The sequence below is a fragment of the Candoia aspera genome, chromosome 10, assembly GCF_035149785.1.
Source record: "Candoia aspera isolate rCanAsp1 chromosome 10, rCanAsp1.hap2, whole genome shotgun sequence".
Classification (NCBI taxonomy): Eukaryota; Metazoa; Chordata; class Lepidosauria; order Squamata; family Boidae; genus Candoia; species Candoia aspera.
In genome coordinates this window covers 9,938,575-9,963,937 of record NC_086162.1, presented here as the reverse complement: position 1 = coordinate 9,963,937, position 25,363 = coordinate 9,938,575, and the positions used below count along the sequence as shown (strand labels likewise).

Below are 25,363 nucleotides of genomic sequence, written 5' to 3'. Positions count from 1 at the left end.
AATCTACTCACATTTGCATGTTTTCGAACTGCTAGGTGGGCAGGAGCTGGGATTAACAACGGGAGCTCACCCCGCTGCGCGGTTTCGAACCGCCGACCTTCCGATCAACAGCTCAGCGGTTTAACCCGCAGCGCCACCGCGTCCCTGTCATAATAATTAGGATCAATAATAATTAGGATAAACCAAAATGACCTTTAAATGTGTGCAGGTTTTTCAGTTCTTCAAAATTTTTTACTAGGCAAGATGTCCCCCACCCAGGGGGATCTATGGGAGGGGGTTGTCAAAAAAGTCAAGATGGTGGCTGCAGCCACATGATGACTTCCCCCTCCCCAAAAACATTCCTGCCCCAATCCCCAGAATAATAATAAGACAAGCGAAGAACAAGCCATTTTAGCCTCCATCTCTGTAGTTCAAAGCTGATCCCAGATTAGAGATTCTGGGGCGGGTTCAGCGCAGGATTGGTGCTGTTGAGGCCCGGGATCCAGAAAATGATTTCTCCAATCGATCTATTGAGTGGGATTATCTCCTGAAGTAAACATGTCCTGAACTGGCTTGAGATATAGAGATTCTGGCCTTTAATCATTCACCTTTCAAGGCTTAAACAACAGCAAAAATACAGGCACCCTACTAATTTATTTTAGGAAATAACGACTACAAGAATCACAATAATGACACTGCAGATCTGATCCCTTAATAAGCAGAGGGACTGAAAGCGAGTCCCTTTCAGATGTGCCCCACTAATGGCTGTGCCCCCACCACCAGCCTGTAGGAAGATGGGGCACCAGCTTCTGGGTCCGGCAGAGCTTTTGGGCTAGGAAGGTGCCAGAAGCTGCTGGGACTACTTGACCGAGTGTGGGAGATGTTCCCTCCCCTGCAGATTTGTTGCTGAGCTGATCTTGGTGCCAAACATCCCCCAGTTTCAAAGGAGCAGCCAGAACACGTGGCCTGCCAGCGATCCCCACCAGGGTCCAGCCGCTTCGTGCCCTGCCTCAGCTGGATTTCCCATCTCAGCCATGCTGCAGTCAGTCTCTTTGCCCTGTGCTTTGTGGGTTGGATGAGCCTAGCAATTCTGGTTTATTCAGCAAAGCCCAAGTAAACCATAGCTTGGCATGAGTATGAATCCAATCCAACCCTGTCTTTGCCTGGGGTCCTCTAATGGACAAAGTTGCAAGGCGACTGGGGTGTTTCATGAACCCAGCTAATTCTTTTTTTTTTCTTCCTTCCAATAAACTACAAGTAAATTGTGGTTTAGGAAGAGTGTGAACCCAGCTTCTCTTTCGCTATGATTTTGGTCACCCATCTCACAAAGAAAGCCATTAAATCAACTGCTGTTTTGTGGATGAGTGGGTTGCAGAACTCAGGCATGTGTGGCTTAATTAATAGACCTCACATAAACCATGGCTTAGTATCTAAATCTCTCTCCAATTGGGGTCACCCAGCTTGCCAAGCTGCGGTGTGGTTTGCTGGTTTGTGTGAACCCAGTTGGGAGCCAGCTACTGCCAGAAAGGTTCAGCGTTTAAGGCTGGAAGCTCCTGAGGCAGGAAACAGCCTCTCCTGATTATGAACCTCTGAGGGTGTTGCATAAACAAAAATAATAATTTAGCAGAGCAAGGTCTTAATCCACCCATTAAACTAATTAACAAGTGAAGTTGAACTGGGTGTGATGGAGCCAAATTATACACTTTTAGGCTGTAATCCTATAGCCGCTTACTTGAGAACAAGTCTTACTGATCTCTACAGGCTTTATTTCTCGTAGACCCGGGCAGGTTTGTGCTATTAGGCCCTGATCCAATGCACTCATCTGAGTATGCCATACCACACATTAAAAGGAATTAATCCTGAGATAACGCTTGTTTGTCTCTGTCAGGCCCCTGAGTTGTTGCACTGATAATGAAGTAGGTGCAGCTCACAAAATCTGGTGCCTTTTAATAAAATGTGTTACCAGGTTCCTCTTGATTTTTGGCTACTGTAGATTAAAACAGCTCTTCTCCAAGATTCCTGTAAGGAGACACTGAATTTCCCCACTGAATTCCTGGGTAAGCTGCTTCCACTTGGTCTCCATATTTGTTTCTGAAAAGATCCCATTCACACAGCAGGCCTGTGAATTAAGAGCTCCGCTGTCCTGTTTCCTTGTTGTAATAAAAAATGAAAGGGCTCGGCTTTCAACGACACTGATGGTTTTGCTTTCTCACAAGGTAGGACATGATCCACCGACCCACACTTTCTAAATCTGTTGCTTGCTTGGGTGGAATGAAATGAGTTTCAGAATTGTTTCCCACTTCTGAAAACTCATTTTCAAAAGACATTGCTACCAAGTTACTTCCCATTTTCTTTGATGCTTCACTAGGTGCTTTTGTGGCCTTGATAATAGGGGAAAGTATATCAAATTATTCACTTAAAGCAGCAACAAACTCCCAATTTCATCCAAGCCCAAGTGAGGTGGGTTTTTCAACTCCAGCAAGCCAATTTAAGCATCTCATTTTCTTCTGATACAACTAAACAGCTTTACCCCACCCAATAACTTTTCAACTTTATAAAAATATCCCTAGAATCTTTTAGTTAATCGCTCATTTTATTCTAACTAGTTTTAAAAAAACAACTATCCTGTTGTCTTCTCCATCCTGGTCACCCTCAAATGTGTTGAACTATTTTTACTACCTGTTGCTTAGACAATGGTAGTTATAGGCCAGTTACACAGGGAAGTTAAAAAGGGAAGGCTGCTATGTTGGAATATTTTAAGTAAAAAAAATATTTTACCCCCCTACTAGTTAAATAAAAGATGAATGAAGGAAAACCTGCGCAAATTTTATAACAGAACAAAAAAGATGCATGGCTTAGTTGTAAGAATGAGCCAATGCTACAAATCTTGCTTGACGGTGGTAATTGCCATCAAATCAATGGTTTAAAACTGTTTTTTTTGAATGCTAATTTAAAATATTGAGTTAAGTTGCCTGGATTTAAATTAATACAACCTGGCAGATAATAATAGAAGTGGTCACCAAATGTAGCGGCTATATCTTAACATTTATTAAGTGTGTGTGTGTAGATTTCTCTAGATCTAACTCCACAGATAACTATCTGTACGTGCTCATTTCAGGCTGATATGAATAATAGCTGTTTTTTTCAAGAGCTTAGGAAATACTATAACGTAACGATGGTGTGTACTACAGTTTTCCTCTGTCCCTAAAGGTTCATTCAGAGTGACTCTTTTTATGTCTTTTATTTACTTAGTACAATTTTTGCCCAGCTTTTCATTAAGAGTAATCCCAAAGGAAAGCTCTTACAATGCCATACAAAACAACAGAATTTAGAACCATATAAATAATATATGGGAGCCAGTTTGGTGTAGTGGTTAAGGCATCAGGCGGGAAACCGGGAGACCGAGAGTTCTAGTCCCACCTTAGGCACTAGTCCAGCCAGCTGGGTGACCTTGGGCCAGTCACTCTCTTTCAGCCCTTGGAAGGAGGCAACGGCAAACCACTTCTGAAAAACCTTGCCAAGAAAACTGCAGGGACTTGTCCAGGCAGTCTCCAAGAATCGGACATGACTGAACGGATTAAAGTGTGTGTGTGTGTGTAAAAGAACACAAGAGCAGGGAGGGAAGCACATTCAGGACACAGCAGTTCAGCCAGAGCCTGGGCAAATAAGGCTTTTTGTATGTCCAGCCTTAGCATCCATTGTAAAATAATTCCTTTCAGGAGAGGATCTGATGCGTCTGCTGTATTCAGAAGTGTTCCCTCTGAGATGAGGGATGGATCTCTCCCAAGTTAGGGATGAACAGTGCAGTTTCACCCCAATCCCATTTCGTTTTCACACATTTTCATTCATTCATAAACAATTCCACCCAGAGTTTTTAGAAGTTGGGCAGCACAGAAATTTAATAAATTGTTGTTGTTGTTGGTCCTCTCCTGATTCTGATTGTGAGAATGTTTAAATGCATTTAAAAACTTTTTAAAAAGAAAGAAAAAGGGAAAGAGAAGAGAGGAGAAGACATTTCTAAATGTATATTTTTTCAAAATCTGCATATGCAAACACAGAGGTTTTTTTTTTTTTGCAACTGAGCAGTGTAGAAATTGCAGTAATAAATAATAAATCAAATAAATAACTTAAAATATATCCCATGCTATACAGAACATGGTAGAAATTGTAACTATCAATGGACAATGCCATTCCAAGTTTACATTACATTTCAATCAGTTCATATCAAAGTTCCCCAAATCAAGTTCTTCAATCTTTCTGCCTCCAATAATAAACTAACACAATGCTCATTTTCTCAGACTTAGTCCTGTGGCCATGTGAGCAGGGGATCCTGGGAATTATAATGCCAATATTTCTGGATGTTGGGGAGGCCAAGGCTTAGAATTGCAGCCTTACGTGTGTTTATAGGATTGCAACCTGAGGGGCTCGTAGAAGAGAACTGGCTGTGACCCCCCCACCCCCAGCCTATGTTAAATAGTGTTTCAGTCCTGGGTCCAAAATGTCCTTTGAACGGTTATAATCCATGTTGTTTAATGGACAGTTTTATTTATTTAATTAATTAATTAAATCAATTAATTAATTAACCTTGATTCATTCTAGGTGGTAGCCCTTGGAGACGTGCCTGATGGGACAGTGGTGACGGTCATGGCTGGTAACGATGAGAATTACTCGGCTGAGCTCCGGAACGCTTCGGCTGTGATGAAGAATCAGGTGGCCAGGTTCAATGACCTTCGCTTTGTCGGACGGAGTGGCCGAGGTAAGGGGATGGGAAGAGAGCTAAGAATTTTAAAAGAGCTTAAGAAGGGAATAGAGCCAGTCTGGGGTAGTGGTGAAGGCACCAGGCTAGAAACCAGGAGACAGTGAGTTCTAGTTCTGCCTTAGACCCAAAGCCAGCTGGGTGACCCTGGGCCAGTCACTTTCTCTCAGCCCTAGGAAGCAGGCAGTGGCAAACCACTTCTGAAAAACCTTGCCAAGAAAACTGCAGAGACTAGTCCAGGCAGTCTCTGAGATTTGGACATGACTGAACAGATTAAAAAAAAGAAGGAGAAGGGAATGGGACGAAGTAGGTTTTCTAACCTAACCTAACCTAACCTAACCTAACCTAACCTAACCTAACCTAACCTAACCTAACCTAACCTAACCTAACCTAACCTAACCTAACCTAACCTAACCTAACCTAACCTAACCTAACCTAACCTAACCTAACCTAACCTAACCTAACCTAACCTAACCTACTAGCATTCTCATTCTCCTGGGGCAGATCTCTACTTAGCCAGACTGGAGGTACATCCAACTTGATGGGGACCCACATTTTACAGAAGTTCAATATGTGTGTGTGCATGTTTTGTAATGTAAAGTTGAGATACAAGGTTTTTAAAGGGTGCTCTGGGCTAAGTGTCTGTACATATGAAGTTCTGGAAGGAAACATCAATAGGTGTAGACCAAAATGGTACAAACAATAGTCTCATGGTCATATGTCTCGCCCTCAATCCTCTGTTGACGGTTTTAGAGCTTCTCCAAATATTTCTGCTGAATTGTAACATTTAATGTTTAATTATTAAATAAACAGGGAGTAATCATGTTCAGTGTGTTTAATTGCTTTCATTTTGATTAAAATTAAATTACATCTCATTTAATTTTGGCTTGGCCGTACCTCTTTAATTTTTTGGCCTCTGCTTGCTGTTTGGCATATGACCCTTGGCCCATGGCTCAAAGGCTAAGTCACCCATGCTGGCTGGGGAATTCTAGGAGTTAAAGTCCACACATCTTAAAGTTGCTAAGGTTGAGAAACACTGGGCTAAGTATTGCCCTTGGGCTAAAAACATTATTGACAGAGCTTGGTTGTTTTCTTGCAGATGTTTCATGACCCAACTAGGTAACATCATCAGTGCATGTGAGCGTGGGGTTTGCTCCCTGTTTATATACAGTGGCTTGCCCTGCCAGTGTTGGTGGGGGTGTGGTTTTCCCCTTGGTAGCTCCTTGATTAGGCTGTTGTTTACTGCTTGATTGTTTGTCTGGTGTTAATCCTTGTGTTAATCCCTGCTTATCTGGGTGTTGGTTGCTGGCCAGGGAGGTGCCCTGGTCTTTTGGTTTCCTTTTAAGCTTTTTTATTGTCCCTTTAGAAAGGTTTATAGATGTTGTTTACCTCTATGTGCCTGTTGATGGCTGACTTGTCTGAATACCAAACTTCCAGGAATTCTCTAGTGTTTTTGGATTTAGCTTGGTCTAGGAAGCTGACAGTTTCCCAGTTGAAACTATAATTGAATCTGTCCATGTGTTGTGAGATTAAGGAGTTTCCACTGTGTCTTCTGACTGCTAGTTGGTGTCCGTGGATGCACTTTGCTAGTCTTCTGCCTGTCTGTCCTACATAGTGGCTGCTACAGTCCTTACACTGTATGTTGTAGATGACTCCCATTTTTTTCTTCTTGGGCTCCTGGGTTTTTTGGTTTACTTAAGAGCACATAGAGATAAACAACATTTACACACCATTCAAAAGAGACAATAAAAAAACTAAAAAGGAAACCAAAAGACCAGGACACCTCTTCAGCCAGCAACCAACACCCAGATAAGCAGGGATTAACACCAGACAAACAATCAAGCAGTAAACAACAGCCTAATCAAGGAGCTGCCAAGGGGAAAACCACACCCCCACCAACACTGGCAGGGCAAGCCACTGTATATAAACAGGGAGCAAACCCCACGCTCACATGCACTGATGATGTTACCTGAAACGCCTGCAAGCAAACAGCCAAGCTCAGAAAACACCAAGGACTCCACAGTTAAACCCTGAGCTACAGATATTCTCTTTTATTGGTACATTATTTTCAGTTAAGGCTAGCCCAGTTCATGCTGCAGGTGTGCATGGAATGAAGGCACGGAGGGTGTGTTGGGATTAGACCATCAATATCTCCAGTGTGAAAATATCCCCAGCCTTTTATCAGACTTTTGATAGATGCCCGAAAGTGAAAGTGATTCTTTTCCAAGCATGATTCTTACAGAGTTCCCTTTGGTTAGATGTTCTGAGATGAACAGCTTTTATGTATTCCAGCAACAGAACTATTTCCCATTGAAAACCAATTTATACAATACTACTTTATCAGCATAATTGATTGATTGATTAAATTTCTTTTGGGTGGAGACTTTTCATTGTAACAGCCTTCCTTTGATCCAGCAAGGTTTCTTCACTGATTATGGGGAAGTTGCAGCTGACTGTTTACAAAACAGTCTCTTGAATCTTTAGTAATCTGGGAACAATTGTTACACCTCTGCGCATTTGTAGGAAAGAGCCTTATACCAAGATGGACATTGTCTGTACTGACTGGAAAGATCCCTCCAGGGCTTTAACTGCCTTCCCTGGAGATGCTGGGGACGATTACATGCAAAACACATGCTTTGTCATTCAACTTCAGCCTTTTGGAAGAATCCTGTGCAGGATTTCTATAACTGTATGTCTGAGAAGGAAGGGAGCCCACTAAAGTCTAGATCAAGCTGGGAGGTCTACAGGGTATGGTAAAAAAAGATCAAGATGGTAGCCGTGATGGTGTGATTGAAACCCCACCTGCTGTTGTTTTTCAATAGGTAAAGATGGAGCTTCAATTGCACTGTTGCAGCTACCATCTTGACCTTTTGTGACCACACCTTGCAGTCAACCCTGACATGCAGTCTCTAAAGAAAGATCAGTGAATAAAACAGCAGCAATTGGCAAGATCAAAAATGGTCTCAGGGTGACTTTAATTCTAGCTTCCTTGCAACCCAACCACCGTCTTTAGCATGCACTCCTTCTGCAAAACGAGACGGGCGCTCCACGTCTCGCGGCCGCTCGCTAGCCTTTCCCCCCACCCCATGCTTAATGCCCATGCAGGAACTGTCAAAAAAGATTTTGGGGGCTTCTCGGCAAGTGATCTTAGGAATGATTTGCATGTAATAACTGTTTACTTGTTGCGCTCTGTGAAACCCAACTAGTTTACATTCTTTTGTGCATTTCCGCTTTCCTGCTGGATCTTTTCCCAAATGGCAGGCAGGCCTTTTTCTTTCAAACTACTCCTGCCACCCCTCCCCCCACCCCATTTAACTGCTTGCAGGTTGATGAATGGAAAATGTTTTGCTTTTATGAATTAAGCTTTCATTTCTGTGCTCAATTATTTGCTTAAGTCTCCTCCCTCCCCCCTTCCTTTTTTCCATCCGCTTTACACAAAGTTCCAAACGTGAGCATAGCTCAATCCAAACTTCACTCTTGAATTCATTAGGAGCCCCCACCGCTCCCACCACTCGGGTCTCCATGTCTGGGCTGAAAAATTACAGTAGTCTTGACTCCTTGGGTAGCACTACAGAGATCAATTTCAATTCCTTTCTCTTTGACTTGGAGCCTTGGACCAAGCTTAGAAAAGTGAGGTGGGGGGAAGTCTTTGTCTCCTGCTGTAGGCAAGCTTTGTCTCCTGCTGTAGGCAAGCATCTGTAAAACTCAAGAAAATATTTTCATACATAGGAGAGTTTTTTAGCAGAATTGATAATGACTGGTTCCCCCCCCCCCCTCTGGATGGTACCATTTTAGATTGGAAACGGGCCTACATGAGCTGCATATTTGAATGCACTCATCCTTCTGCACAATTAGCTCCCTACATGCAGAAGTCAGTTTCTTGATCAAAGTTTAAAACCTTATCTTACTCTAGTTACGTTATAAGATCCTTTTATCCTGGAACCCACCACTGCTGAGAACTACGGCAGTGCATGAAACCCAACCCAAGCAAGACATTAATACTGCACTGCTGGTTCAGGGAGAGCCAAGATGGACGTTTCCTGACCACACAACCAAAATGACACCATTCCCCCCTCCATCAGCTTCCTCGTTTTTAAATCCCTCATTCAGAGCCTGCTAAGAACCCATCTTTTGCAGATTTGTGCTAAAAGGCATCCATATAGAAGTTAAAATATGTCAAGATGGCAGCTTTGATTACAGTTGCAGCCATCATCTTCACTTTTTTGATCTCCACCCCCATGGACTTCCCCTAAAAACAGATGTAGCTATAATACTTGTAATCTAAATACATCTCACCATTCAAAAAAGATGAACTTCAGGGGCCGGTGCTTGGTCTACTCTTCTGATTGTCCTAAAGACTTGATGAGATGTGTCAGAGTTCCTTATCGTCCTACAGATTTGGAATCATCCTTTCAGTAGAGAAAGATTCCCTACAGAAGGGTCTCTTCTCTAAAGCAGAATGCATGGGCTCTCTATATAGACTGGATAGCCATTCAGAGAGGCCTACAAGTAGAGGAGAAGAATAGATGTTCTGTTTACCAAGTCATTCTCCTGGTACTAACTGCTGATGGGTGCCTTCAAAATCCCCAATCTTCCTTCTCATGTTTTTTTTTATCTTCAATGAAAATGTAGACTTCAAATCAATAATGTATTGAAATTCAGCACTATCCTGTTATAGTCCTTCTGCATAGTCTGATATCTCTGTGAACTAACATTCCAAGCAAGGTCTGAGTCCATGATGGGTAAACTTAATTTAGATGGGTCTAATCAGAAAAAGTAGCATACCACATCCCATGAAGACAAGTAGTGCCAACTTCTTACTGCTCTTATTGGTTGCTAAGATAAAAGTTCTCTCTGTTTTATTAATGATCTTAGATGCTGGCAAGACTAACCAGTCTCATTATCAACTTCCTTTGTTTGGCCATGATCCCTAGTTTGCCAGCCAGCCTGGCAAGGCTATAACTACACCTCTAGCCGGCAGTGGTTGGGTATCTACTCAACAAAGGAAGCTGTGATTATGTGGTTTGAAGACAGGGTGGCAGGAACTCAATTGCTTTCAGATTCACCAGAGCTCTCCTTGTTCGGAAGGTAGAGAAGGTTTCCTGATTACTTCGGGGCACTTTCCTCACAATTGCAATTTGAATGTTCAAGAAAGACCTACATGTATACCTGAAAACCACAAAGCCACAAAAATGAAAACCATCTCAGAAAATGAGTCAGGCACCTGGAATTAGCCAAAATCCCTGTCAGACACAGAGGGGTCACCCTGGCCAAGTGGTGGAGTATGTGTTTGGCATGAATGTCCTTTCAATTAAAGCATTTCCTAGATGGGGAGATAGTGACTGGAAAGGTGAATGTCCCACTCATTTATTTTAAGATCTCCGCCTCCATTATTATAATTAATGAGCAAAAAGTGATAACTACATTCTCATGGGGTGGAAGAAAAAGGAAGATTTGCAGTAAACTTTAGACAATTCTTCAGAAACAGAAGGGTTCAGTTTTCCATACATAAAGAGGATTATGAGTGATGATTTGTATTTATGTTTTATTCAGTTGGGGAAATCTCTGGCTCCTCCATCATACAGTACAGGTAGTCCTCACTACAGTTGGGACCAGAATTTCAGTTGCTAAGCGAAGCAATCATTAAGCAAATCCAACCTGATTTTATGACCTTCTTTGCGGCATTCATTAAGTGAATCACCATGGGCATTAAGCAAACCATATGGTTGTTAAGCAAATCACACAGTTCCCCATTGATTTTGCTTGCCAGAAGCTGGCCAAGAAGGTTGAAAATGGCAATGATGTGACCACAGGACACTGTGACAGTCGTAAGTGTGAGGATCTGTCATAAGTTGTTTTTTTCAGCACCATCGTCAGTCTGAACCATCACTAAACGAATGGTTGTAAGTGAGGACTAAAGGTCAAGGTAAAGGTTTCCCTTGATGTAAAGTCCAGTCGTGTCTGACTCTAGGGGGCGGTGCTCATCTCCGTTTCTAAGCCTTAGAGCCGGCGTTGTCCGTAGACATTTTCCGGGTCATGTGGCCAGCATGACGACACGGAACGCCGTTACCATCCCGCCGAAGCGGTACCTATTGATCTACTCACATTTGCATGTTTTCGAACTGCTAGGTGAGCAGGAGCTGGGACTAGCAATGGGAGCTCACCCCGCCGCGCGGTTTCAAACTGCCAGCCTTCCGATCGGCAGCTCAGCGGTTTAACCCGCAGCGCCACCGCGTCCCTAAGTGAGGACTACCTGTAATAAAAACATTCTTCAGCATTAACCCACATTTGTTAAATAAAATCCTTAAGCATTAATTTTGAAAAAGATGAAATAAATATTATGACTTCTTTGACCCAAAACAAATTCCACTGATTGTCATATACTGTGATAAAGAACTGAAAAGTCAAAATCGAAAGAAAGGGGATTGGCTGAAATAAAGCAAAATAAAAGCCTGCACAGAATTAATTGGAGATAAGAGATAGTGCCAATCTAATTTATACCATGATTCAAAAGTTAAACATTCAGCTAGTATATTTTTAAGGAAACTTGGTTCAACTAAGAAGGACACAAAATTTGAAACAATATTGTCTAAGATATATGGAAGAAAAGCTGTGGGTCAGTTTTATAATTGGATTAATAATTTAGAGTCACCAAGCTATATCCTGTCAAATGAAGTGGGGAAAAAACTGAATTGGGGTTTGTATAGAGTTTGAACCTGGATTTAGAAAACATGTATTGCACAAATCAAAGAGTTTTATTATGTTTTTAGTAAGATTTGCTTTGATGGAATTTAGGGTCATTGTGTAGAAAAAACACTGGTGATGGGCACTTACCTTGGGGTTGTTTTTGCTTTTTGATGACGAATTTATTGTGATGTGGCTTGTGTTTGTTTTTGCTTGTCTTTGTTGTTGTGCGTTGCCCAAAGCCCTTTGGGATTGGAGCAGATTATAAGGACAAACAGGCAGGTACAGGTAGTCCTTGATTTACGACCACAATTGGGAGTGGAATTTCCATCGTAAGTTGTTACGGTTGTGAGTCAAGTCACTACATGACTGGACCTGATTTTACAACCATTTTATGATGGTTGTTAAGCAAATCACCATGGTCGTTAAACAAATCATGGATCGTTAAGTGAACCCAGCTTCCCCAATGGGCGTTTTTTGCCAGAAAACAGCAAAAAACATCGCAAAACGTGATCAACTGACTGTGGAATGTTGCAACCAGTCGTAAATGCGAGCTAGTTGCCAAACGCCCAAAATGCGATCATGTAACTGTGGGGGGTGGGGTGGGGTGCGATATTTTGCAATGTTTGGAAATGCTTTACAGGCTGTAAAGCACCCATTCCAAGGCCGTTGTACCTTTGAACCGTCATTAAACTAATGGTCGTAAATCGAGGACTACCTGTAGACAGACAGGGTTACATTTGGGGCTGAAGAATAAGTGTACAAATGAAGTTGTAACCCCTGAGGGAAAGATACATTTCATGTTACTAAATATGAGAGAAGTGCTGCTTGGAACATCATCATCATCATCATCATTATTATTATTATTATTATTATTATTATTGAAATCAAAAAGATAAGAGAATGCATGTTAGCCCTGCATTTAATGGAGTTATTGCTTGGTTATGTTAAAAGTAGAGTTTTATCAAAAAATAATGAGATGGCTGTTCATTGGTTCAGAGCAGGTCTTTTATTGAGTGGTTCAAATGGGAAGACGTTAACTCTTCTCTGTTAAAAATAATGGCTTTTTAGAGCTTGGCCCATGGGAAACTAACATAGTTAAGAGCCAGAGAGAGTTGGCCACAGCTTAATCATGCATTGAAACATGGACTTTATATATTATACCATACACTGGAGCAGTAGAGCACCAGATTCAATCCAGCTATTTGAGAATGCTGAGAACCAGTTTGGTGTCGTGGTTAAGGCACCAGGCTAGAAACTGGGAGACCGAGAGTTCTAGTCCTGCCTTTTGCACAAAGCCAGCCAGGTGACCCTGGGCCAGTCCCTCTCTCTCAGCCCTAGGATGCAGCAATGGCAAGCCATTTCAGAAAAACCTTGCCAAGCAAACTGCAGGGACTTGTCCAGGCAGTCACCAGGAGTCAAGACTGACTCAAAGGCACCCTCCCCCACAACTAAAGAATACTGTGTAAATGTTCATGTGTACATAAGTTTAGCAAATACCACAATACAATTGAAATAGCTATTTGTATAGCCCTGTTAAATGTTGGGTTTATTGTAGGAATTATAAGAACACAAGACACTGCTTGATATTATGTCCTTCTAGATGATGGTTTGAAGCCCTTTGCATTATGTGCCTTAATTATATCTTGAACAATTCATAATTTAAAAATATTTTTTAAAAAGAGAGAATGAAAGTCATCAATTAGAAGGACTCAGTACCAGTCCTACCTGGAGATGCAGCATAGACGGTTATCTCCTCAATGCAAAACAGGATTTTGTCAGTCTATCCCATTTCTGTCACGGTTTCTTTAAAAATAGAAAATCATACTAAAGAGGGTCCTTTCAGTTTCTGAATTCATGTAACCTTTTTTTTTTCCTGATTTCCTCTCTTTACAAGGAAAAAGCTTTACGTTGACCATCACAGTCTTCACCAACCCTACTCAGGTCGCTACATACCACCGGGCCATTAAAGTGACCGTCGATGGACCTCGGGAGCCAAGAAGTAAGTCCTGTCTTTCTTTCAGAGCTGGCATCGGTGCCCATTCTTGTGTTCGCTCTCTGTGTTCACCGTCTTGGTGGCCAAGTTGGATTAGATAGCTGCCCCTGTCAGATGACACTGCTCAAATGTTAAGCATTTTCAAGCATTGTTAAGCATTAACACGTTTCTTGTTAGGTTTGAGGTTGTGGGTATTTCTGGAACCTTTCATATCTTTGCGTTCTGGCCTCAAGGTGAGAGAGGGTTGGCTTTTATCTTTATATATGGTGAGAATCACGGGCAGTCCTTACCCTCAGCTGTTTCCAGCCTGCTGGCTTTGCAATTAGACCAGAAAACAAAGGTATAATTTTGCACAAGTGCAGATGCTTTGATTCAACAATTGGCAAAAGCAAGTTACAGCAGGCACATAAAATACTGTTTGGTGTGCATATAACAGCAATCCGAGAGGGACCTCGTACTTTGCTGAATTAATATAGGCTGGGATCTTTATGTGGGGCCGGGAGATAGGAAGAAGGTAGTCAGTAGTGGTGGACTAAGGAAAAATAGGATCGATTCTGATAAATTGACACAGAGAATTCTTCCTACTAGAAAATGTTTTTCTCAGCTTCTGTCCAAGGAAGTGGCATATGCCAAGTAGCCATCAGTTATTAAAAGCCATTAGCATTCCACATCAGCCGTCATGCGCAATCATGTTCTAGTGATCAGTTCTCATTTAGTGATCATGACCCGTTGGGAATGGATCCTGTGGATATTAAACCAGCATGAGATCAGCAGCAGCATCACCAATGTAGGGTACTGCTGGGGGAGGAAATGCACCAGGATAACCAGATTACTGACCAGATGTGGGAATCACTGAAAGGGAAGCCATCTTGACTTGCCTGGAATGTAGCAGAACTTATGATGAGAGAGGAAAAGAAGTATGGTGGCTTATGGGTATGCTTTAACATTGGTGCAATGGGTAATTTTAAACCAGCTTTGGCAGGATGAAGGCTTAGAGACACACAGGCTGCTGAATTCCATAATCCAGAGCATAATGGTTGAATGTCAGTGCAGGATTTCCCATCATTTGAATTGTGAAACTCACAGAAATGGCAATGGGAGTCCTAAAATGGAGTTAGCATGGCTTGGGAGGCAGCTGGGTCCCAGGAAAGCTGCCCCATATCTAAGAAAAAATAGGACATTCTGGCCCTGTCTATGTTGTGTATCACTGTTTACACAGTTTGGAGTCTCCCCAAAGCATGAATTGTGTTCCCTTCGCCAAAAGGCAACTCACTCTTGAACGTTGCGTCTCCCTTCCCCAGTGAGAATCCCACAGTCAGGCATTCTCTTCTCTCTGTCCATTCAACTGTTTCTATAGTCCTGATAGTTTACAGGAAACTCTTTCCTTTAAAAAAATGGTTGGCCAAGCTAGATTACAGTAAATACACTTAGACCTGTGCAGTTTCACATTTCAAACTCAGTTAAATCATGCTTGCAAAAAAAATTTTTTTTTCTAAAAGGCTTCTGTTTTCCTAATGCTCTTCTTGAGAATAAGCACCATTCTGTGGGAGGAGGCTGAAAATGTATATTATCTTGTTCTGGGGTAGGAAAGAATAATACATTTAAAATATATATATATTGGAATGCTCTCTCACTCCCTGTTCGACATGCTTAACCGGGTCAGCTACAAACATTGCAGCTGCAGGTAAAGCTTGGGCTACAATGAATCGTGGTTAGTTTTCTAATGGTTTAAAGAGTTGCGCAAATGAAACCCCTTTGGTTAAATTTTGATTCAGTGGATTGTTAAACCCAGAAATGGGGCTTCGTAACCAGGCTAAACATCAGGAGTCTGGTAGCACCTTTTCTGACTCACAACGTTACTAAAAGGTATAAGCTTTTATGAATCAGAAAAAAATGTTGCCAGGCTCCTAATTCCTTGCTCCCATAGACTAAGAGTGCTCTGCTCCTATAATGAATAACCAGGCTGAGTGTGTTGTGTAAATGCAGCTTCTGCATTCTGAATTCAAGAAAAAACAGTTGTGATGGGGAAGATCATCTGTTACCTGTCAAGCTTAGTTCTAGCTAGATCTCCAGAACTGCTGCAGTCTATTACTTTAGAGCAGGAAAGATGGGATGCAAAAAATTCATTGTGATTGAACAAGGCGTGTTCAATGTAAGCAGTGAGTTTGTGCGCCCCATTGTATCCGGTGCTCGACGTTAGAGACATTTACTCAGGTTTGTTTTTCCTCTGGAGAAAGGTCACTAAAGGCTAAGTTTGCTTGCCCATACTGTATTGATGTGATTTATATAAAAACTTGTCCGCCAGTTTTTCCCTTCAAAAGACAGTGTCAGAGCAGCTAACTGGGTTACATAAATCAGTGGGAAGATAACAGAAGATCATAACCACAAAAACAACCCACCCCATTTGAAGGAGCACCAGGCAACAATCCAAAGGAAAAACCCAAACTTTAATAAGTTCAGTGAAATCATAGAAGGATGCCAGTTTGTTGGGAAAAAAATAAGGTTTTCAGTTACCAGCAGCACACATACTCGTCCAAAGGGAAATTATCGTCATGAGGCAGAGAGTTCCATAGTTGTGCACGGCCACCAGGGAGATGAGGACCCAAGAGTGTGCTTCAAGAGACAGCTTAAAACAGGGATAGCCAATTAGATACCTGCAGATATTCTGACTTGGAGTCCCTGTCAGCCCCAGCCAGCATGGCAAGAGTTGATGGGATTAGTAATCCAAAACTTTTGTTTGGAGCCCTTAAACAACCAAAGTTTGCTTCTGCCAGCTCTTACATCTGGCCTCTTCAGAATGCAGGGAGGACTGCAAAAATTATTTTTCAGCCCACATTTGCCTGCCTGCCTGCCTGCCTCTCCCTTGCTCCCTCCCTCCCTCCCTCTCTCTCCCTCTCTCTCCCTCTCTCTCTCTCAATTCATTTCACTTCTGGAGTGCAGATTTTACACCCCTGGCCACACTTAACTTTGGAAGTGGAGTGGGGAGGTGGACATCCCCAAGTTTAGGATTCAGGATGTTGAATGAACTCGACCAAGGGTGGCCATGGAGGGTCCAGCTAAGGCCCAGGATCCTTTTCAGAGGCCGAGCAAGAGGGAAGGCTTGGCTTGGCCGTCTTCAGAAGGCCACCCACCTCCCGTCTGCATCTGGAGTTCACAGCCGCCCCTGTGTTAGCGCACTTAGCATAATTATAAATGCAAGGCCAGCTTGTGCAGTGAATCACCTTCCAACTCCTCTTCTGCATTTCAACAGAGGACGGAAATTAAAGATTTCTGTGATAGGCTGATTAGATGCTGCATGTGTGATTTGCCTGTTCTAATATGACAAGTTTCTGGCAGTTTAAACTTGTGGGCAAATTATCTGTATCATTACGTGCCAGATTTTTTTTTTTCCTCCCCCACCTTTGGATTCTCTTTACAGAGCGAAATTTTGCAACTGGCGCTGGAGCATGGCTTTGGAGAGGCAGCAGCAGCCACACCCAAGAAAAAAGTAATTGAACAGCCTCCGTGGTTGCCACAGTGAGCCAGGTTCACACATGAGTGCAAATCACTCCCAAAGTCCCTCTATCTGATTCCTTGAAGTGCTGCTTTCTGGCAGCTAAATGGCAAACTGAACTCAGTATCAAAAAAAGCACGGTGTATTTTTCATAACATCATATATAATGGAAAGGGGCTCTTGGGGCCATCTAGCCCAACCCTCTTCTCAGGGCAGGAATCCAATTCAATTGATTTTATTACTGTCACTGACCAGTACAAGATACAATTCTATAAAAATATGCACATTAGCCATTAGCCATAAAATATGAGCCATCTAAATTAAAATAATTTTAAATTTGAGTTTACAGGTTCCAATTAAGTGTGAAGATACATTTGGATCACAACGTAAGTGAGCCCCTTAATCAAGTTTAAAAACAATCTTATTAATTTGCATTATCATGACTAATATTCTATCAGATATAAGTGTCTATAAAAATATATGTAAAATATTAAAAGGAGTGATAAAAAGAGTAAAATACCATATATAAAATGTGTTATATAGACCACAAAGTTATTACAAGGGATAGGTAAAGGTAAAGGTTTCCCTTGACGTAAAGTCCAGTCGAATCTGACTCTAGGGGGCGGTGCTCAACTCCGTTTCTAAGCCTTGGAGCCGGCGTTGTCATAGACACTTCCGGGTCATGTGGCCAGCATGATGACTCGGAACGCCGTTACCTTCCCGCCAAAGCGGTACCTATTGATCTACTCACATTTGCATGTTTTCGAACTGCTAGGTGAGCAGGAGCTGGGACTAGCAACGGGAGCTCACCCCGTCGCGCGGTTTCGAACCGCCGACCTTCCGATCGACAGCTCAGCAGTTTAACCCGCAGCGCCACCGCGTCCCTCATATTACAAGGGATACATTACTACATTTTCCCAATCATAATCTGACATATCTTCATAGCAGCTGCGCAGAATCTGGCTACTTGCGCTGTGACAGTTGGATATTCATCTATAAGTAACATTTGTATGCAATCTATATCTTTCCATCCAGGGCATTTATTAATCAAAGGTAATATTAGTTTACTCCTGAACTCTTTATAAAAAGGACAATGGAGAAGCACGTCATCTGTAGTTTCTATCTCTCCATTGTTACAAGGGCACCGCCTTGCAGCTATTGGGATTTTTTTGAATGGGCAGGAATCCAAATTCCAGCATCCCTGACAGAGGACTGTCCAAATTCTGCTTGAAGATGCCCAGTGAGCAGAAGACCACTCTCTCTCTTGGTCATCTCTTCTACTGTTGAACAGTTCCTCGGTCGTTTTTCTGAACTTTCAATCAGAATTCGCCTTCCATAACTTAAATCTATGTCCTGCACTGGGGGACGATAAACAGTAGGTCACCCCCCCCCAAATATTTAAAAAGTAGCATCACAGTCTTCCCCTTCAGCCTTCTCCAAGCATATCCATTTCCTCTCATTTTCCCTTGCAGGATTTGCTAGCTATTCACGGCATTGTCCGGCCACCATTGTGGTGCTGTGTCACCAATCCAGACATGCTCCACATCCACCGAATGATGGCTGGATCAGGCTGATTTAAATCACTAATGGGAACAGCAACTTTGTTCCCAGCCTGGGAGCATCCTCATTGCCCTTCTCTGCCCCCATTCCAGTTGTCTGAATGTTTTGTCAGATCAGGGGGGTCTGCAAGGTATAGTCAGAAAAGTCAGGATGGCAGCCATGATGGTGCAGTCAAAACTCCACTTGTTTTTTTCTGTGTGTCACATTGCAGTTTTGATCACACCATGGTGGCTGCCATTTTGACTTTTTCAACCATACCCTGTGAATGCCCCTGTGTCAGGTAGTCTCAAGAACAGTCAAGAACCCTTGAAGGCTGATGGATGAGTTGTTTGCCAAAGTTAGGGAAATTTTCCCTTCCTGATCGATCACACTGCCTCCGGTTAAGAACGAAAGCAATTGCCTTTGCTTGTGGTCACTGACCAATATTAGTTGCAACACACCAGTATATACATGGGGTTAGATAACTGTAGAATGAACCATGTGGCAACTATATTACATGGAACCTATTCCTGCCTGATTAGATCAGCTGAGTAAGGTGTTCTACAGTAGCTGCATCTGTGGTTCATAGTGATAAATTTAGCTATGATACAGGGAGTCCTCATTTAGCGACCACAATTGAGACCAGCGACTTGGTCGTTAACAGAAGCACTAAGTGAAATGTCAACTGTGCTTATGATCTTCCTTCAGCTTTCCTTTGCTTTACAGACCTGCAAAGGTCATAAATGCGAGGATTGGTCGTAAAATTACCTTTTCACCACTGTCATAACTGCGAACGGTCACTAAATGAGGCAGTTGCCAAATGAGGACTACCTGTAATTGTTCTAGGGTCCTTGTCTGATAGCAGCCAACATGCATACACCTCTTAGTCATGCAGAACAGCCCAAGAACTGGTGCTTAGAGGATATTATTAGAGCCTCAGAGAAGTCACAACAGAGGAGGACATGAGCCAATGACTCAGCAGTACCCATTCTACAGGGCAGGTTCTTTCTGCAAAGGAGATCTGTCTGGATCTACCTACCTTGATGGAGAGACATCAAACAGTATTAGCATGAGAGCCTTGTGGTTTTTGTGGACTATGAGCTGTTGGAGTTACCTAGCAAGATTTTTTTTTTTAATGGTTTCCCAACTCATTGTAGAAATTCTGGGATTTAATGTTTGGAATTCAGTGTCCAGAATCCTTTGCTTAAACTTAGCAAAGGAGGCAGCCCAATGCATGAAAAGTATCCGGTTGAGGAGACCTTCTAGGGCAGCGTTTCTCAATCTCAGCCACTTTTAAGACGTATGATCTGGGGCTTCTGTCATGGGTGTGTCCAGGGCAGGCAACCTGTGCCTTGTTTAAAGGGTGGAAAACAACTCCTTATGAGAGTAGGACGGAAACTTGTTTTCTGGTGCTTGTTAGGGCAGGAATCATTCTAATTTATATTTAACTTGCAAGATGGCAAATTTTGGATGGACATTAGGAAAACCTTCTTGATGGCATGGTCAAATGAATAGTAGAAGGGACTTCATGAAAGGTGGAGAATTTCTGGAAGAGGCTGGAAAATCTTCTATTGGAGATCTCTCTCTCTCTCTCTCTTGGATGGTCTGCATCCAGCAGATGGGTGGAATGAACTGTCTTGATTCTGGCGGATATGTGCCCATTCCCTTGGATGAACACTAAGGCATCTGCAGTGCCCTTCCAATCATGTCCCGTATTGTGACCACGGTGATCGCTATTTTCAAATGGGAACCTGTTGGGTAGGAAGAATACAAGTTTCAACTTCAGCCCAAATGGTCACTTAGTGTGTGGCAGGATAAATGAACGATCTGAGCTATGTGCTGAATAAGGGTAATCTGAGTTGTCCCAGACAATGAATTTTGGCATTAATATGTGAGAGGGAATGTGACAGAAGATATAATTACATGCCTGGATGGCTGGAAATGGAAGAGATAAATTCACATTTCCCCTGATGGACAACTTTGAGGACACGAGGAAGCCAGGCTCCTTGTATTTCCTTTCTGGTGTCTTCCTCCTGTCCTTCCTACTCTTTTTTACCTGTGCACCTGGCTTGTAAAACCAGCCAGGTATTGTAATCCTCTCAAGTACTTCTGGTTCCACAACAGAGAGGAAGCAGGTGGAGTAGCAGAAGAAGGAAGGAGAGCGGCTTCTGCTTCAGTGATGAAAGTCGAAGAATGCAGGTGGCCACATCGGCGTTAGCAGCACTTTGTGGTTTTGTTTTTTTTGGCTTGGATCTGCAATCAGTTTGTTAATCTGTTAATTACACTGATTAAAATGGATTCATGTTTTTAGTTTCCTCCTCCTCGGAATCTTTAGATGCCATCTCTTCTTTTCTTTTTTTTTGAAGGCAAAGAGTCTATACAGGTGGTGAATGGGGTGATTATGTCTCCTACAGAGGACAGTCCTTCATCTGAAGGCATCTGCTTTGGGGCTCAGCAGTCTTGGAAGCTCAGCCAGGCAGACCTGGCTAGTGGGTGGAGGGGAGACCACCAGGGAATATCAGAGCTGTAGGCTGGATTGGGAAGTTGAAAAAAAACATCCTGGAAGAAAGCAATAGTCAAATGATATGAATGTGCCCATGAAGTTATCAGGAGTTGGGTTCAAACTGAAGACTTCATCTTCACCTCTGTTTTTACAGATGGTTGTAGGAGAGTCTCCCTGCTTGCAAAGCTGTCATTGGATCATCCCTTATTCAAAAGTGTCCTTGGTTGACAGGTTGCCAAGAGCAACTGAATTTGCCAGTGTTCTCAGACAGCAGTATCCATTTGCAGAGCTGCTTCATAGTAATCTTGTATTCTAAGGCATCCTCTGCTGAGTTCAGGTCTGATTTAGACATGCTAAGAAGGGAGAATAGTGGTCTGGATGTCACCAAGGGAGATATATGTTCCTCCAAAATGACCTGCTATATTAAAATCTCTGAATCAGACAAACAGACAACCTGGAAATTATGGAATAATTAGGAGAAGTTGGAGTACTCAGTGAGCTTTGCTAGGCCAGGCTGTTTCACCCCCTGCTTCTGTTTCCCATTTCTATAAAATGGGAATGTTAGTATTTTCTTCTGTAGCCATAGGGAGCATGACTTTTGAACTTTAATTTAAGATGCTAAATGAAAAGGCAGGATACTAGTCCCTATGGGCAGAAAACTGCAAATCCTTACAGACACAAAGAAAAAGATGGAAATCACAGCAGACACTGAAATCTTTGAAATGACCATTTGGAGCCTGAACAGTTCCTGAAACAATGTAATGTTAGCAATATTCAAATGCCATTTATTTCTCTACTAATGGGTTACTTACCACAACTACTTGGCAAAATATTCCTCCTTCCTTCCTTCCTTCCTTCCTTCCTTCCTTCCTTCCTTCCTTCCTTCCTTCCTTCCTTCCTTTCTTTCTTTCTTCCATTCTAAACTCTGCTTCTGAAGCAAAGCAAAAAATGTATGCAGGGATGCCACGCTAATTCGGCAGCTTTGGCACATGTGAGTCTTTCTGTTTTCTGTTAGAAAACCACACATTTAAAAAAGAAAACTACCTTGGAGGATAGCAGGAGAAAATACAACCACTGTATTTTGGTCTTCGTTCAGTTGCTTCTTCCTCCACTTTGGGGAGGCCGATGAGAATCCACTTGCATTTGATCATGGTTCATCTAAAATGACCAGCCGCTTTTCCCTTTGTGTCGGTGGAGGCTGATCATTTTAATTGCTTATTAGAGTGAAGTTTTATCCTTTAGCCATGCTGGCTGGGGAATTCTGGGAGTTGAAGTCCAGACTTCTCAACCTTGCCAAGGCTGAGAAACACTGTTCCAGCTTTTTCGTTCTTCCCCAGAATTCAGCCTTTGGGTTGGAACTGGATGTGGGGAACCTGATCCATGCGCTCATGGAGCACTTCTTGGGCTAAGAAGTTGTGTGTGCTGTTGCTCTTTTGTGAGTAAAAGGACAATCCTGTAGGAAGGGGTTAGGCTCCCCTTGAGGTGCTTGCCTATGAATAGAATTGCCAAGGCTTTTTCCTCTGCATTGGATGGAATAGTTCCTTCCACTCCCAACTGTCATAGATGTTGTCTTTTGAGTGGTATGACAAGAAATGCTCATGGGGTGGGGGGCAGAATGAAAAAAGAAGGTGCAGATAAAATTGCTGAGAGGCCAGGACCATATTAGCTTCCTTGCAGCTTTTTAAAATCTCCCACCTGAATTCGCTTTTACCTTTTTACATTTTTATGGGTCTGTGGTTTTATTGTTGCTGTGTGTCCCGCAGAGTTGTGCTTTAAGATGGGCGGCCAAAGAAATCTTTGAAATAAATAGATACAATAAAATATCCCCAACACCCCCCCCCCACCAAAACTGCCCAACGCTCCCCATTTCAGAGCACCTAGATGGAAAAAAGCCGAGTTGCAAAATTGTATGTTTTTAAAAAAGAAAAGCCTTTAGTGCTGCAAAAACACAGCACTGCAGATTTCAGCAATTTGCAGACCAAACTCCGAAGAACTTGGAACAGAGGAACAGGAGGCGCTGACACGCTGTTGGATGCCCAGCCTCAGGGGCGTCCTTGGGAGAAAGGGGGCAAAAAAGTCAAAATGGCAGCCACATCTATGTGAGTTCCTATTAGGGAGGTTAGAAATATAATAAAGAATAACTAAGATTAGGCAAGCAAGCTTCATTGGTTTCCTTGGTTACATTTAGATGTGATGCTAAACCATAGTTTGGCACTATGGAAGTTACCGTCATAGACCTCTGGATCCCTTCTCCATCTCTGTGGAACCACAGCAAGACTGAAAGCATTTTCTTTTGTCTTCAGCTAACTACAGAAACTAGAAGTTTGATCAATATAAAACTCAGTCCTGGTAAAACTACTACTTCATGCCACTTAAATACTCTCTGAAATAGAAAGTGTTGCAATAAATAAGTGGCACCATTTCCCACCATTTTGAGAAGGAAAATATACACAATATTTGAAGTTTGGGTTTTATAAGATTATTTTAATAAAATAGAATCCAAAGATGAAATCCAAAGTTTGCTCCACTTGAAATGGCACATGACAGGACTATGACCTGGCCATGCCCAGGTCATTGTCCCGCCTACTGTGGTCCTTGCCCCACTAAAAAATACATAAAGGAAAGTTGCCTATCCCTGGTTTATCTGAGCAAGCCCAGACTCTGAATCAAGGCTTGTCATAAGCTTAGTTGAACAAACCATAATAGGAAGCAAATACTTCCTGTTTCTCCCCAGTCTGCCAAAAGGGGAATCTCATTCCCTTAGTGCTAAATGTTGGTTTAATGTTACATCCACATGACACCATTATGGTTCCAGCATGACCCAGAAATGTTGTTTGCATCTGTAAGCTGAATAAAAAGGAGCAGGGAGAAATTACCCTGAAATACGGCCTGTTTACTGCTAAGGCAACTCCAGAAATAACGTGCATTTTTTATATTTACTGTTATACTTGGAAAACCTGATTAATGTTTTCCCTCCAGCAAGATTTTTTTTTTAAATATGAAGAGACAAACAGGCAGGCTTCTGTTCTCCAGAAAGGAAGAAAATGATTTCACTTTAGGATATGTGTGTTTCCCCCTTTTCCTTCTGGGAAAGGTCTCTTCAGGTATACGTCACTCATCCTGTGCTCATTTAGATTAGCTGAGTGTGATGCGGGCTCAGTCTGGCAAATTCCTCCCTTTTTTTCACTTTGGGAAGTTGATTCCTGTACATTCCTCTCCGGCAGTTGGTGCAGAAGTCTGAGGAGACCTTGCCCCTTTCCCCCTCTTGTACTGCAGGAAGTTCTGACTTGATTTTTGCCAAATCGGCCCCTGGTCATGGTTCCAGCCCTTATTCAATGGGCACACTGCTTCTGCCTGCCAGTGGGCCTAGGGGGGCAGATGTTGCCTACTATAGCACACCTGGATTGAGGACGGTTTTCTGAGGTTGCTGGTGAAGCAGTATATGAGCAACGCTGCTGAGCAGAACACGGATGGCGTTATTGATCCGATTTCCTTTTCAAGCCATCCAAATTGGTGGTGAGATTAGGTGCCAAGTTTGCCCACGTTACACCTCTGTTGCGAAAGAAGCAGGGAGAAAAAATAAAAGAAAAATAACAAAATTAAGAGTGCAGAAAAGAAAAAGAAATAAAGGAAAAGAATAGCTTCTGACTTTCCTTGGTACAGATGCAAATATAAAATACATTAACCTCTTACTCTAAAATTAACAATAGTACACAACACTTCTATAATCATAAACAGTTCTAATTGTCAAATCCCAAAATTAAAGTTTAATTTCTTTCAGCTTCGAGCAAAGAGTCCAAAAGTGGTTTCCAAGTGGAAACATAGCTAGACAGAGTCTTTTCTTTAATCAAAGTAGTCAGTTTCGCCATCTCGGCCAATTCCATCAACTTCACCATCTGTTCTTCCATTGTAAGTATTTGTAAGTCCTTCCCCCTCTGTGCTGGTGGAGGTCTTAAAGACCTCCATGGCCCAGGACCAGGTTATTTGCAGGACCACCTTTCCCTGAGGGTATCTCCCCATCCCACCAGATCTGACAGAGTAGGACTGCTCCAGGTCCCTTCCCTCACATGCTGCTACCTTGTGGGACCCAGGAAGCCTGCCTTTCCTATAACTGACCCTACCCTACGGAACCCCCTCCTTTTGAGATCCAGCGGGCCACTACCCTCTTAACCTTCTCAGAAGCCATGAAGAGCTGGCTTTTACCCCAAGCATTGCGACAGGGTAAACCAGAGTTGGAAGAGTGTTGTGGGTTGCATCTGGGGAGTGGTGTTGTGGTGCCAGGCTTTTCCATTTCTATTATTTTTTGCTTTTAATTTTTTTGTTTGATAGTGTTTGTATGTAATGGTTGAGAGCCGCCCAGAGCTCTGGTTTGAGGATGGTTTAAAGTAATACAAATAATTTACATAAATTATT

The 25,363-nt window shown here is 42.5% G+C and overlaps 1 protein-coding gene across 1 annotated transcript in view; it reads left to right on the top strand.

Moving 5' to 3' along the window:
* RUNX3 (RUNX family transcription factor 3) overlaps positions 1 to 25,363 on the top strand; it is a 74,656-nt gene that overhangs the window by 7,715 nt on the left and 41,578 nt on the right. The window contains exons 2-3 of the mRNA XM_063312226.1: positions 4,579 to 4,735; positions 13,317 to 13,421. Coding sequence (XP_063168296.1) covers positions 4,579 to 4,735; positions 13,317 to 13,421 — 262 coding nt within the window. The remainder of the gene's footprint in view (positions 1 to 4,578; positions 4,736 to 13,316; positions 13,422 to 25,363) is intronic.